The sequence below is a fragment of the Sinohyriopsis cumingii genome, chromosome 9 (assembly GCF_028554795.1).
Source record: "Sinohyriopsis cumingii isolate HCF-2022 chromosome 9, ASM2855479v2, whole genome shotgun sequence".
In the NCBI taxonomy this organism is placed as follows: Eukaryota; Metazoa; Mollusca; class Bivalvia; order Unionida; family Unionidae; genus Sinohyriopsis; species Sinohyriopsis cumingii.
In genome coordinates this window covers 118,553,968-118,570,314 of record NC_142969.1, presented here as the reverse complement: position 1 = coordinate 118,570,314, position 16,347 = coordinate 118,553,968, and the positions used below count along the sequence as shown (strand labels likewise).

Here is a 16,347-nt window from a genome sequence, read left to right as displayed (position 1 = left end):
ATTAATTAAGATAGGAGACTTTCTGTGAGCGGTCCTAAACTTTGTACACTTTTATCATCATTATTGTAACATAACAACGAGCCTCGTTTCAGAGTTTTCCATAAATGGAGCTCAGCAACCACTTATCTGCTAGACGATGTGAGTGTGCTATTTCCGTACTAGATCTCTGTGTCGAAAGCTACACCATTGTGGATGTTAATGTACCTAATTTCCATACTGGTTATCTGCGTCTGCGGTTTTATCACATTGGTCCTCTTCGTGACTCTTTGTGCCTCGGTGGGGGTGGGTTGTGTTTTCCCGCCAATCACAATGGAATTTTTGAATGAATGAATATATATATATATATATATATATATATATATATATATATATATATATATATATATATATATATATATATATATATCTTTAATGATGCGTGGCCGATAGAACACAAACTGCACAAGCTTCAAGTACGACTATCGTCCATGAATCTTTAGATACAAAACTCAAACTGTAAACCAGATGGCGCTGTTGCTTCCGACAAACGTAACTGCCAACAGAATTGGAGAAACATTTAGTATTGCTTTTAGATCCAGTTTTCAAGACATTCGCAGGAAAGTAAGGCAAAACTACAACACATTTCAATTGTCGAGAAAGCACATTTGAGAAGGAAAAAAACCAGCACTTCATTCGTCAAAGTTCAGAGCATGAATGACTTCAATGACAATTATTTCCAAGACAGTAACAACAAAAAAGGCCAACTTGGACCGGTGCAGGCGGGCGGTTTACGGAGAGTAAGACTTAGTTTGCTCTAATCAAATGTTCCAGTTAATTCATGTCACCTTCATAAATGGTTTAAAGTTATTTAGTTATCATGCTCTTACCGATCGTCTACGTATTTGAACAGAACATTATATTTATGACATCATCAGAAATCACAAGGACAAAAAATGAACAAAAATGTGAACTTAATTGGATTTTATTCACAAGATAAGATTCGTGTAAAGTAAAAAGCAAACAGTATATACAGAAACACGAAGAAAAGCACAAAAGAATATTTAGCCACACGAAGAGAAAAATGTCTAAAATCTAAGTGACCACCTATCACCATCGCACATGATGTGTTGAAGGAGGGATTATCTATCATCAGGATCCATGGAGTGCTTAAAGGGAGATTATCTATCATAATCATACATGGGGTGCTTAAAGAGGGATTATCTATCATCATCTGTATTGGGTGCAAATAGAGGGCTTATCTACCATCATAATACATGGGTTGCCTATATAAGTATCGTCTATATGGGTTGCTTAAAGACGTATTATCTATCATTATCATACATGGGTTGGTTAAAGACGTATTATCATCTATCATCATCATACACCGGTTACTAAAAGAGGGATTAAATTTGACACATACCTGAATCCCTTGGGTGTATCGTCTATGTGTTGGACATCAAAAATCTCAACTTGCAGAGCTAAAGTCACATGTATGGCTCAAGAATTGTGTTGTTAAAATAGAGAAGAAAAAAAAAAAAGATTCACCGAATTCAGATTTAAGAACAATACCTTGATTTTCCGTCTCAAATGAGCACAAACATGTCTTGATTAGTTTTAATAGACATTTCATGACCTATAATTTGATTGCATTTGTGTTTTTCATGTCCAAAATGATAAGCTTGTGGATCGGATAAAATGATAGGCAAAATAAAGTCAGCAATCAATTAAAAACAAAATCAGCATTCAATTTCATAAATTTCAACGCTATTGTCTAATGTAATTTAATCATAGTAAATATACAAGTCAATGTACAACATCGAAATATAAGTTTTCGCGAACTAAAAGAAAACTTTTCATTCCAAAATGTGGACTCGTATATATGATGATGTCAACCAGACAACTGGTAAAGTCACATTTTCAAATACTTCACCAAAAACAAGTTTCATCATACATATCAATCAATCATGTACTATCCTCTATTCCTTAATCATGCTGGCATAACGTATAGATGCTCAAAATAAATTGCGACAATATTGAATGTTACTGTCTTTTTTGTTTTGTTTCTCCTTATGAATTTGTCCGTATGTTCGCAACAAAGAGCTTATACTGATAGTATCATTTTTTTATATGCACTGGAATTTCAGAGCCTACTGCGAACATCACACTGACACAGAATCGAGAATCGTTGTTGTCATTATGGAACAAATTCAGATTTTGTCCAGGGTTCGCTGCTGTATCCTGACTTGTCTTTTGCTTACGCACGTATGACTAACACTTGAAAATCTTTCCTCCTTTTTCTCATCTGAGGATTCGTGCTACGTTTTCTCTAATTTGTTACTAAAATTAGTTTAACTGCATATAACCTATTTTATTCTATCTGAGAATGTACATTAAACAATTGAAGTCTCCAACGGGTGTGTTTATAAAGCTTCAAATTTTCTTGTAATAAATTTGTCACAGTACATCGATCAGTGAAAGCTGCAATGATCTTTGCTGTATTCTGAACCAGCCGTATTAAAAATACAGAATTACCTCTGGACTTCTAAGGACCTTAAATTTAGTATTTTTTAGTAGGTTCACAACACGTGTGCTTCCCACGACTCATAGATGTACAATCTTTAACTGTGTCTATCAAATATAACGACTTGTTTAGAGAATAAAGTGCAGCAAAAAGTAGCGAACTTGATTACATTTACCAAACAAGAAAATCAGATAAGCATCCCATTAATATATAGAGGACTATAAAACAGTTTTTGTGAATTTGTGATTAAAATTATGCATTTAATATAACCAGATTAAAATAATTTAAAAAATTCAAAAATGAAAATGATGCAGTCTGCATCTACTGTTTGACATGATCAACAATCTAGATGAGTCTGTATCAAAGGTCACGGTTGCATCTAAATAAAACAATGGCAACAAAGTGCCTTATTGTATATAGAAGTCAGAAAGACATCTAATATACTTTAAACTGAAATAGCAGTGCCACAAACTATACCAAATGCGCCTCCCGTTTATTTTCTTTAATTCACCAAGAGTTTGACCGTGACATGTTTGAAAACTGAAATCAGCAGAAATTTTTATTTCATTAATGGCAACCTGTTGTTAAGTTTATCTCATCAATGGCAACCTGCTGTTAAGTTTTTTAATTAACGGCAACCTGTTGTTAAGTTTATCTCATCAATGGCAATCTGCTGTTAAGTTTTTTAATTAACGGCAACCTGTTGTTAAGTTTATCTCATCAATGGCAATCTGCTGTTAAGTTTTTTTATTACGGCAACCTGTTATTAAGTTTATCTCATCAATGACAACCTGCTGTTAAGTTTTATTAATTAACGGCAGCCTCTTGTTAAGTTTATCTCATCAAAGGCAACCTGTTGTTAAGTTTTTTTTTTTAATTAACGGCAACCGTCTGTAAATTTCTTTCATCAGGGACAACAGGTCAAGTTTAATAAAAGTATATTCAATGAAATTCAAGTTATAAAAGACCGTGACTTTGGAATCTTTAGAAAGTACAGTTTTCTGCTATGGCCTTGGTCGAGGATGCACCCTCTGACCTTTAAAGCTACAAACCATCAACTTAAAGTTCCACAATGATTAATGTGTGTAATTTTCAAACTCACCAGAGAATGGAGAAGCTGAACCAGAAAAGGTTTTGGCACAACTAAGGTGATCTTTCTGTCATTACAACCAAACACACACACGCACCGCACACAAACACACACACAGATCACTCCAGACGCATGAATATCCATACAACTCCCCTTTTTGGACGCCATGAAAAATTATACTAAACAATATTGGAGATATTTCATATATAAGGCAGTGATAATTACATCACATATATTATTTTCATGGAAAAGAAAGTCAAATATGAACGGACCAGTTTCCCACAAAAATCACCCACCATGAAATTGTGTCAGCACAATAAAACAGAGCAGGGAGAAAATGGACAGCTTCCCATTCGCATTGAAGGCAAACACTAGTCTCGAACCATGCTAGTACAAATGTGTTGCTGCACTTGAATCGTCACCCTTGTGAATACAACATGAAATAACGCATTCTTAACACCATTGTAAATAACGAGGGAGAAACACGGATTTACTGTTTATCAGTCTTTCAAATCCAAACTTTTACATCATCACCAATCATACGAAACTGTTGAATTCTACATTACAAGGTTTGGGGAAAGTATGTAAAGGAAAACGGAAGTTATTGCACTGAAGCCGTTTCATTATGGTTGATCACAGTGACCGTTTGAACTTTTGACCTCCTAACCATCCTCCCACGCTCCAATGAGAGCTTCTCGTTCATGGGGTACTCAAACCTGCAAAATGTGCTGCAGTAAGCAGAACTCATGGCATTACTTAGAAACCATTAAGATATTTTCAGCAGCTAGCGTACAATCTTTGATAAATGTCTATCAAGCAGAATCCATATTATAGCAAGACATCTTTTTTTGGTGGCCAAAGTGATTTTAACCTTTGACCTTCAGACTCCCATATCATATGAGGTCTTTGACTCCTAAAGGGTAACTAGATGGAAAGTTCGATCAGCTCATCTGAAGTAAACGTACAAGTTTATTGCACAGAAATCACACTGTTAGACGGATAGAGATGAATATAACACTTTTGTCCGTATTCTTCATCTCTGCGTCAGAGCTACTAGAATAGTTTATGGTAGACACTCGTGTAACCAACACAAATACAATAACCCGTAGCTCTATTTTTAAACCCCATAGTCATTATGACTGTTAAGGCCACCAAGGTTTGGTTTGGTTGGATGAAGGAACCTTTGATACTATCATACATTCTACTCTAGGACAACGTTGTTTTAACAATAATTTTATCTTAATAATGACTCTTGAAAAGAAAGCAGGTGGAGATCAGAAGAAAATTAATTTCTTCGGCAATTAATTTCTTAATTTTCTATATGAATGATTTAATGTTTTATATGTTTTGTTCTTATGAATAAATTAAAAATGTCGGAAGAATAAATGACCCAAACTTTCAGACAACCCCATTTACCGGCGACACTCTTCTCTCTCTCATTTACCGGCGACACTCTTCTCTCTCTCTCTCTCTCTCTCTCTCTGCATTTGCTGAGTAAAAGCATCTCAAGAGACAAAATTCTAGTTTCTGACCCTTTGTACGTTTGATGCTCTGCGACAGAAGCATAATGGAACTCCATCTACACTATATTGGTAGTTTGTCACTGATTTTGGGTAGATAAATTTGTGTTAAGACTTAAACCCACCTAGCCGGTTTAGCCAATTTTATTCCAAAGCCTGTCGTGAAGACAAATCAGAACAATTGTTTCAGCTACTTCAGTATAAAATTTGTACAAATCAGTACCACAGTTAGTTTGTATTAAATCTGCCAGTGGGTGAATTTGGCAAGCAAAGTAAGTTGCAAATTGACAATAAATAACTATAGCATTCAATTAGCATCGTGTAATGCTGCTCAGTGGAACACACATTATTGGAATGTAAATAAACGATCTTCATAAGTGTTTAAAAAGAAATGGGTCGTAACTGTTTACATTTTAAAATTATAAGGAAAGGGAAAGGACAATGCAGATACCAAGGCGCTGATCATACGAATTTTATCGTTCATGATTCAAATCTTCTTGATAGTATTGCACGCTGCCAAAATTTTCCGAGTCAGCTATTGGTTCCAACTCCTCTCCGTATCTTTCATACTTTTTCCTCTCACGCTTTTTCACACACACCCAAGCTACGATTGCTATGACAACGAGCCCCGCAAAAAGCCCAACTCCTAAGCCAATCAAAAGAGGTTTGATTGGAGTATCTTCAGCCTCTTTCCTTTGTTGCGCCACAAATCTATTTCCCGTGTAGCCTGGCGTTGTGGAAACGACAAAATACGTCACTTTCTCAGTTACATCAAAGGAAGTCGAAATATTCATTGTTGGCACTGGGCTTGAAGATGAATTATCCGACGTTTCCGTCATATTAGTAGATAGCCAATTTGAAGTAGTGAATATAGCTGTGATATTTGTTGTTTCAAAAGAGATGTTTTTGCTCAGGGTTGATTGAGTAAACGGCAATGTCTCAGTTGGTGAACTTCGATTGGTTGACTCGCTTGTAAATTTCTTTGATGTGGTGGTTGTGCCAAAAATCTCTGATGTCACTGCAATCTTTTGTGTTGAGGCAGATGTTCTAGATATCGTTGGCGAAGGCGTTAAAATAGCAGTAGTCTCATTTGGAGGATTGGTTGTCTCTGCCGCGACTGTTGTGGTCAGTACCTGAGTAGTGGAGACTTCTTTAGGTGTAGTGGCGCTGGTAGTATCGTTTGGTTGCGTTGCCTGTGTAGTCATAAGTTTAGTTGTCACTTTCTCGGTCAGGTGTTCAGTTGTTGTACCTTTTGAACTGCTTGAACTAATTACTTTTAGTTCCTTGCTTGAAGACAAAGATATTCCTATTGTCGGACTGGTTCTATTTTGTATCGTAGAAAAGTACACTGTGTGGTTAGAAGTAGGATGAACAGTCGTGTTTGTTTTGATGTCTGTTGAAGAATGAAACAAATGAAGGGTTGTTTGTTGTTTCAAACCAGTTGTGGTTTGAAACGGTTTCATGCTTGTCGTCTCTATCTTTGTACTTGGCGTTTTCGTCTCATTTGTAGTTGATAAAATTGGAGTTGACATTACAGTTGGTGCTGCAGTTTTACACGTCTTTTTAGTTTTTTGCTCTGATTTTGGTGTTCTAATTTCAGTTGAAGAAAAGGCGGGTGGTTGTGTCGAGGGCGTAATCTCAGTTGTCGTTGATGAAGTTGCGCCAGGGGTGGCTTTTGTCGTTGATGCTTTTAGGAAAGAATAAAAGAAATTAAAGAGAACTGATAATACAGTGAGTACTAATACACGCATGTACCGCATCATCAACAAAGACATCATATACAAATAGCATATGAAAAGAGTGCACGTTTTCAACAATTTACTTCCAGGTATGTGATTATCAAACGTTGTGGATCATGGAACTCGCTTTTTAAAAAAAGGCAAAGGAAGAAGGGAAATAATATTGTTGTCATTTACATTCCCGCCCATAATCGATTTGTCTGACCCTTTCGTCTAATCCACTACACCAAACAGGCAAAACAATCACTTAACGTTTACGTAGGTGCCTATGCTGCACAAAACAACAACAACATTAAAACGGTGTATTTTATACTTGTCAGTGAAAGACATTCAGACTGTGCATTTTATACTTGTCCGTGAAAGACATTCAGACTGTGTATTTTGTACATGTCGGTTAATGTCATTCAGACTTGTTTTATACTTGTCCGTAAATGACACTTGGGCTTAAACTCGGTGATGACGTTCATAAAAGTGTTATAAGACAGTTTTGGGTTAAGACCAACCTATGCAATTAAATGTTGCATAATCTATATATTATAGAAAACGACTTCTATCCACAAATTCAAACTTTTTTTTGTCGTTCGTAAACATAAGAGTAGTGTCAAAATATATTTTTTGCTTTTTCGGTTCAGAAAGGTTTTATACTTTTGTTTTATATAAGCCACTGACAGTATCCCTGATGAGTTTTGCTCATGGGTGAAAATATCACATGTGCATGTGCAACTTACTGATTATAGGAGCGAAGAAACGTTTAAATCTCGACAACCAACAAATACAACCATCAAAATCACTACCTTTTTACAACCGACAAAACGAAGATGTTCTGCGGTCTTGCAAATATCCATACAAATCCAATATGTTGCTGTGTCTGCAAAGCTGTTTTGTCTACAAGTGTGCAACTAGTCTGTTATTGTATTTGTATTATTGCGTCACGTATTCTACGATGCTGTTTGGGTCGTTTTGTCGGTTGTAAAATCAATAGATAGTACATGGAAGTGGACCGTTTGGTCTTTTAGTTGGTGGTATTTGTTGGTTGTCGAGATCTGGTTTTGTCGAATTTCCTAAAGCCCCTGCAACTTTTACTTTTCACGGATTATATATAGCGTATTGCACATACACATGTGGGTTTTTTTAATCCATGAGGAAAAGTCATGGTGGACTGTGGCAATGGTGTACATAAAACATTTTTTTTTAAAAAAACGGTTTGAATCAAGGAGGCAAACTTACACTTTGGCTGTACTACGTGCTCATATATTGTATCAAATAAACTGCTAGTTTGTATTTATCAACATACGAAACATCTAAGATGGTTTCCTAAACAAATGTTGTAACAGTACTGTGCCTAATTTGGTACGAACCCTTGATCCGTCCCTATCCTATCAGTTGATATAGATTTTTTTTATTTCAGATAAATGTATGGCGAAACTAATTCTTTATTTCAAACAAGATTTTAAACTTTAAAAATATTTACTTTGTCACTTTTAATAAACTTAAATATAGCGCTGATACTAAATAAATACACGTTTGATAAATCATTGAACTGAAAATTATTTTCCTTTTCTGTAATAAATATTGCCTAGATTGTGTAGGTAACAGCAACTGTCGAAAACATACCTGAACAATTTACAAGTGCCAAATCATCAATGGCGATGTCTCCGACGTAATGCTTCATCCTGGTCGCCACAATCACGATCTTTAAATTAATAATTCAATAAATTAATCATTAATTAATTGAGTACTAATTCATTCATTCATTTGTTCGTTCGTTCATTCGTTCGTTCATTATTTAATTAATTAATTAGTTAATTAATTCATACATTCATTCATTCATTCACATCTATTTCCTCCACGGAACACTGTGTAAGATTTGGCTAAAACTGATCGGACTGTGCTTCGGTTTAGTTTTTTCCGTTTCAAGTACATCAGAAGATAATAAAGGAGGTATTAGATCACTAAATTCAAACAGTTTGATCGTGTTTGTCTCACTCACACACAAACATGAAATAAAATGATTCACTTATTAATTTAAATTAATGTTCTGCTCTATAGTGATAACATAAGAGTACTTACTACTGAAACAATCCCAGCATATTCATGCGGTTAAGATGACACCTAGATTACTTTTGTATTAAGACAACGACCACCATTGTGTAACAAGACCACTTCCTCAACAATTGAATATTCAGACATGTTATCTAGAACTCTCTTACACCTTACTACTGAAACAGTGACGTGTTTTTAAATCGTTATTAACACCTTAAATGGGTTTGATAATGTATTACAACTAGGGGACCGAGTAAATCTCGGAACAAAGTAACTCGAAATTTTGTCAAGACGAGAAATGGTTGAGCAAACGTAAATTTTGATTAACGCAGCAATTTGTAGAGAAATTAAAAATATATTGTTACGAATGTACATGAATACAAATATACTAGTTTCATGTCCAGATGGGTAGTCTGAGACTATGTTAAGTAAGATGTTTTGCCAAAGAATGTTCTGTATCATTTATATTATGCACAACGTTCGATGTGTTTTACGATGTCCGCCATTTTTGTTTTAGGGGCAATTTATGTATTGGTGGTACCTCCAGTGTGTCATATCATTGGTTTACATTGTTTCAATGCTGTAAATCACACATATAATAGTTTCATGTACAGATGGATATTCTGAGACTATGCTAAGTTCGGTGTATTACAAAACAAATGTTCTGTATGATTGATATTATGTACAACGTTCAATGTATTTCATGATGTCCGCCATCTTTGTTTTGGAGGCAATTTATGTATTAGAGGCACCTCAGATTTCCACTACGCGGCGTATGCAATCATTACTGAACACCAATAAACTGTTCATATAACTAGTTTTTACGTAGAGTAAGTTATACTCATCAATAATGCACTTGCATTCTCCTGCAAGGATAACGCATTAGGATGGTGCATATTCTAATTTTCCCGCACCACCAACTTGTTTGGAGGCCAATGTTTACTGTTTATACGTATGACACAAGGATTTTTAGTGTTTGATCATACGTTTGTGATTAAGATTGTAATACTATAATTAGTATTTAATGTTTGTTTTGAATCTCAATAATTTAACGATATTTAATATTTATTGAGTCTTAAATACGTGTTAGCAATATGTACTATTTTGGCGGAGTATTACACTGTGTAGTGCAACCGAAGGTTATAAATATGGGTGTCGTGCACACCAGTCAATTTCCCTTCAAACGGCATCTGGTTCGTATGCAAATGCAATACATAATGTGTAATCGGCTTCTAAAAGTGATAGGGAATGTTATCAATCTCTATGTAGAAATTAACTGGAAATAATCATATTAGAAAATATACATTCATTTCTGTAATATAAAAATTAATAGTAAATTTCTGTACTAAGGAAAATCAAAGCCAATGATAAAGAGTTGTGTACTCTTACGTAGGGATATAGGGCCTCCAATACCCTATTTCAGTACATTTCAATGACTTTAAATTTTTATCGTAATAGAAATGGTCCCCCGTTTCGCCTGTTAATTATATTTATTTGAATCCGTTTGTGTTGGGATTTTAATGTTACCCCTATGAATATTCTAAAATTATTATAGTAAATTCAATGTGATCAATATTATTATTTCATACAAATTGTTGAGACTGTTGATTATAATTATATGTACATTTTGTCATATTAATTTATTTATTGACTAGGAAGAGAATATGCGAATTTTTTTATATTTATATGTTTATTGACATTTTAAGACTAAAATAAATCCTCTATTTTTCTCATTCAGATTTTATGTTGTTTATATACTTAGATAAATAATTTCCTCACCTATAAGTAGCTAGTATAAGAAGCCATTATTTCTAAAGGAATTTCGTCTGTTATCAGACGACTTTCTATGTACTACCAGTACAGTATACTATTGCAACCAATTCAAGGTCTCAGTTTAAGGATTGCCGATGTTTCGAAACAGGAAGAAATTCTCTAAATGTAAGTGAGATTGAGCTGGAAAATTAAACCGGGGTGAGCACGATACAATATGTAGTGAGTTCAACATAATAGTGTCAATCATTGCACCAATAAATACTATGTGTTTGTTTTAAAATTTGGGTAGGTTTAAAATGTGGGCAAAGGTAGTTATGATAGTACAAGATTTTGATAAAATTGAAAGGATATGCAAATCGAATAGACATTGACACAATCATAAGGATACTTATGTTTATGTCAGACTCATTCATAAACAGATAATCCAAAAGCTACTCAGCTTACAATCGGTCACCATCAAAAGTGGACATTACTGAAATTGCCCAACTGATATTTCTTTCCCGCGTAATCATTTCGGAATCGACCGTTTCACAGCACATGAACATTTGCCTAGCATAATTCTTAACATCGTTTGAATAGTTGAGACACAAACATACTTAAAGTCTGCCCAATTAAGAATAACTTTTTCACTAGATTAATAACATTACAACGAGTTAAACAAATCCAGTGTACCACACGACATTGAGACCTGCTCTTTTTTTACACACATCATGCTTTTAAATAGGCCATTGCATTGTACGATTAGCTATTGAAAGTCTTTTGAAGCTGTTAGATTGAGCTTTTTCCCAATTGACAACAGCCGACCTGATAGCCAATCGACATTTTTCCAGTTGACAACAACCTACCAGATAGTCGATTGAAATTTCCCAAATGGCAACAACCTACCAGATAGTCGATTGAAATTTCCCAAATGGCAACAACCTACCAGAAGTCGATTGAAATTTCCCAAATGGCAACCACCTACCAGATAGCTGATTGAAATTTCCCAATTGAAAACAGCCGACCTGACAACCAACTGACATTTTCCAAGTTCACAAAATCCTACCTGATAGCCAGTTGACTTTTTCCCAATTAACAATAGCCCACCTTACAGCCAATTAACCCTTCCCAATTCACACTAGCCCAACTTCTATCTATCTATCTATAAATACGTTGACACAGTCACACTTGACTATTAAGCAACGGGTGGTATGTGGTCAAAGATAAAGTAAAGATGGAAGTGATAGGACAGTCAGAAGAGTAATGATAGGAAAGGCAGAAATAAGTAAAAGTGTGTCAGTGTACGTTTTCGTCCCTTCATATTCAGACCAATCCGGCTACCGTAGCGGCAATGAGATATGGAACCTCAACCGGCATAGCCCTGGAATCACTAGGTCTTACTTGTAGCTGACTAGTTCATTAGAATGTGATTTTGGAAAGCTCCTGCTTGTGAGATACCAAGTCAGGAGCTTCTGCAATTATTGATGGTAATTTGTTCCAAGTCCCTATTGTACATGGGAAGAAGCTGAACTTGAAACAATTTGTCGATGCTGACTTTAATTGGAACTTTTTCCTGTGGTTTGCCCTAGTTTGGCTATATGCCAGGGTCAGGTATTTGTCTGCTGGTATGTCCACTAGGTTGTTTGCAGTCTTGTACATCATGGTTAGCTACTTACAGCCAATTGACCCTTTCCTGTTGACAATAGCCCAACTTACAGCCAATTAACCCCCCTAATTCACTATAGCCCAACTTACAACCAATTAACCCTTCCCAATTCCCACTAGCCCAACTTACAGCCAATTAACCCTTCCCAATTAACACTAGCCCAACTTACGGCCAATTAACCCTTCCCAATTCACAACAGCCTACCTGATAGCCAATTGACCTTTTACTTTACAAACTTTTAATACAATAGGTGTAAACGTTTTAGTGGTAGGTAAATAATGCCTGTGAAGAGCGAAATGAAAACACATTATCATTGACAAGTTACTATGATCAGAAATGATGTAGCTTAGGGAGATCTAATATTACAAAGTCATGAGTAAGAAAAAAATAAAGACATACAAACGTCTGAAATGGCTGGATACAGATATTCAATGGATCACTTAATATTAATATATAACATTTAGAATTGTGTTCTTCATTAGATCGGCATACAAACCACAGATGTAATTTATTAGAGTTACAAAACATCGCACTCCATAGTCTGCAATCACTAACATAGTCTCGCTCGAGCAGTCCATGCTATTTTGTCCATTGGAAATTAAATAAAGAATATCAAGATAAAAGTAAATATTTTGCTGTCAACTATAGTGCAAAGATTGAAGTTTATGAAATGGAAACAAAATATATCTATTTATAAACCAATGTGTAAATCTCAAAAGATTTAGTATTCTATATGTTATTCCCAAACCAGTAGCCTGGTTATCTTGCTGTAAAATAATTAGTGGTGTAGGTTTTTCAGGAACTGAATTTTGTTTATTTGGCATAGCTGCTTGTATAATTGTTCCATTAATCTTCACAAGATTCAGCATATATGTCATACAAATTGTTCAAAGTCCTTGAATGAAAAGATCATTTTGAAAAACGAGGAGAGAGTAAAATCAATCATTGAAATATGTACAGCATCCATGAAGTGATAAACAAAGCCATCGCTGATAGAAACACAATGTCGATGATGACTTCACTTTTATCGGTAACGATTACAACTAGTACGAGCATAAAGATATGGAAAGCTGTCAGGAAAACACGGAAGAATCTGAAAAGGAGCACCGGACAGCTGAGATCAAGAGTTACTATACTACAAATGAGTCACTTCCTGGAAACGAACTTAATATTTTACCAGACTAATTGATAACAGAGGTGGTAGAGTATCTGCTTCATTACAGAGAGTAGATATTTATTGCTGGGTAGCACAAAATTTTGGACGAACTCAAAGGTATGTCACGGAAATGTGCATAACTGGATATTGTTGTCACGGAAGTGTGTATATCTGGATATTGTTTTCACGGAAGTGTGTATATCTGGATATTGTTGTCACGGAAGTGTGTATATCTGGATATTGTTTTCACGGAAGTGTGTATATCTGGATATTGTTGTCACGGAAGTGTGTATATCTGGATATTGTTGTCACGGAAGTGCGTGTATATGGATATTGTTGTCACGGAAGTGTGTGTATCTGGATATTGTTTTTATGGAAGTGTGTATACCTGGATATTGTTGTCACGGAAGGGTGTATATCTGGAAATTGTAACTTACAATAAATATAGACTTGGTTTCTTTACCGTGGTGTATGTTTTTAACCTGTGCTATAGCAAAATAGCGAATATTTTTATTTTAGACCAGCACTTCCAAACTGCCGGCATTTCTGGTCCGCTCACCGCTTACTATTCTCATGCCGTGGATTTAACCACATTCAAGTAGATATAGGTCTATTGGTCCATTGTACAACAGTTATCTTCAGTTTTAGAATTTGTTTCTCTTACTATCCTCTGTATTTTATAGTATGTTCAAAACATTGAATGTTTCTCAAATTGTTCCATATGTCCTGAAAGTGAGATCTATGTCGTATGACGATGTACTATCGAACAGAATATACCCTGTTTCAGGTTAAGTATTTTTGTATAGGAAATGATAAGTTGAAAATGTCATGCGTAGAGAAAGATGAAAAGTCTTCAGGCCCTTCTTTAGCAAGTAAGATTATCATTGTCGTAGACATTTTGTATGGTATACAGATTCATAAAGGAACGTTTGCTTCGTACTGAAAATCTCATATAGTCCTTTTTGAAGAAGAACAGTTTATTGTGCAACTGGGTCAGTTATGTAATCGCATGCGTAATGTAAATCGCTGTGTTTGTTCTTAAGCACATTGTGAAATGTGACTCTTCGGTTATGACATTTTTAGCTATTTCAGTGCAGTCTATGATTTCCACATTTAATCATAATATCATTATTATTGATCTCTATGTTGATGGCAACTTTGGTGACTTTGGAGAACAAGTAATGTTGGTTGATTCATGGTGAGATGCCAAAGGCTCTGGACCAACGAGTTTGCGCTGAGGACGACGTTCCAGAAAGACCCATCACAAGCAGGCCAGGATGACTGAAGTGCAGAGAATAAGTCCTCAGATATTAATGGTGAGTACTGGATTGGGTTTATTCACAATCGTCGTGCGAATGACATGGAATAACAGCATCGTGAGTATTGGATTGGTCATCGTGCAAATAACATGGAATAGTAGCGTCATGTGTAGTGGATTGGGATTATTCACGTTCGTCGTGCGAATAACATCGAATAGTAGCATTATGAGTAGTGGATTGGGATTATTCACGTTCGTCGTGCGAATAACATTGAATAGTAGCATTATGAGTAGTGGATTGCGAGTATTCAACGTCGTCGTGGGAATCACATGGAATAGCAGTATCGTGTATGCTGATGAGCAGCATATTTCGTTTTTCACCTTAAAATAAATGTTTGTTATATGAGAGACCTTTTGATGCATCGTCATACCTGTTGATAAACCATATATTTATCATATCTGTTGATGAACTATTTGTACATTGGCTTATACCTGTTCATGATCTATGCAAGAATCCGTACAAGTATATTCGATTTATGTGGGAATAATTTCAGTCAAATTACGCTTTACATCCCTGTAACGCCATCAGATTCCTAATTTCATTCTATGAACAACTTTAATCTGCACTACCAGTCAGATGATTCCTTATCAGTTACAGGGGAACATGAAATATCCAACGGGGCAGGGTCGTATTAACTACATTTAGTCAATTGTGCCAAAATAGAAAGGAATATGATCATTTCGATTACATGCATGGATTTTTAATTGTGTGTGTGTGTGTGTGTGTGTGTGTGTGTGTGTGTGTGTTAAGTCTTTCACACTTCTAGTTTAATTAGTTTGTATGGGATTGCTATGTGCTTGTGAGCAATGGTATCATAAATTACATGCTCATAAACTAATATGTCATAAATAGACATATAATTCACATTTACTTGTTGTGTGGCTTCGCTAAATTCAACCCAATTCCTGCTCCATCCTGTCACAAACACTATCTTTTACTACAGCAATAACAAGAATAAAATCAGGACTGTTTTAATTCGCGATGGGTATTATTTGGGATGTTCGTGAAACAAAATCTCAAAAGGGAACGACTCAAAGTGGTGAGAATGAAGAAATATTTGATTTTGAATGTTTCAAACACAACGCAAAAGATCACGACACTTACATTAACAATGATGCAATTCCATATGATCTTCTGCAATGTTAAACTGTTATGACTCCTTAGCCACAGAACTATAATAGAACCTCTCAAATTTGATACATACAGTTTGCGAGTTTCTAAAACCCTCAAACATAAACATTACCTGAGCCAAATAAATAATTATATATATTATTATAATAACTATTAACTATTAATTGTGTTTTCTAAAGACTTTCATAGTTTAGAATCTGTTATAATTAGGCTTTGTTTCGTGCACTGTTTGTGACAATTATAAATAATTACAGAGAGGGTACACTTAACAGATTGAATATCAGCAGAAGAGATGAACACGACAAAGTAACTGATTTTCATGCTAACGTCTGTATTCTTCGTAAAGGAAAAGAAGCAGGTAAATAATGTTTGAATATATATTTCTTCAAGGTCCCATTGAAAATGTACACGCTGAAACTAAAGATATGCAA

General features: G+C 35.2%; 1 protein-coding gene across 1 annotated transcript in view; it reads right to left on the bottom strand.

Moving 5' to 3' along the window:
- Positions 1 to 945: 945 nt before the first annotated feature.
- LOC149792546 (uncharacterized) overlaps positions 946 to 16,347 on the bottom strand; it is a 60,421-nt gene continuing 45,019 nt past the window's right edge. The window contains exons 7-8 of the mRNA XM_089971196.1: positions 8,464 to 8,542; positions 946 to 6,797 (exon numbers count right to left, since the gene is read on the bottom strand). Coding sequence (XP_089827322.1) covers positions 5,584 to 6,797; positions 8,464 to 8,542 — 1,293 coding nt within the window. The 3' untranslated portion in view covers positions 946 to 5,583. The remainder of the gene's footprint in view (positions 6,798 to 8,463; positions 8,543 to 16,347) is intronic.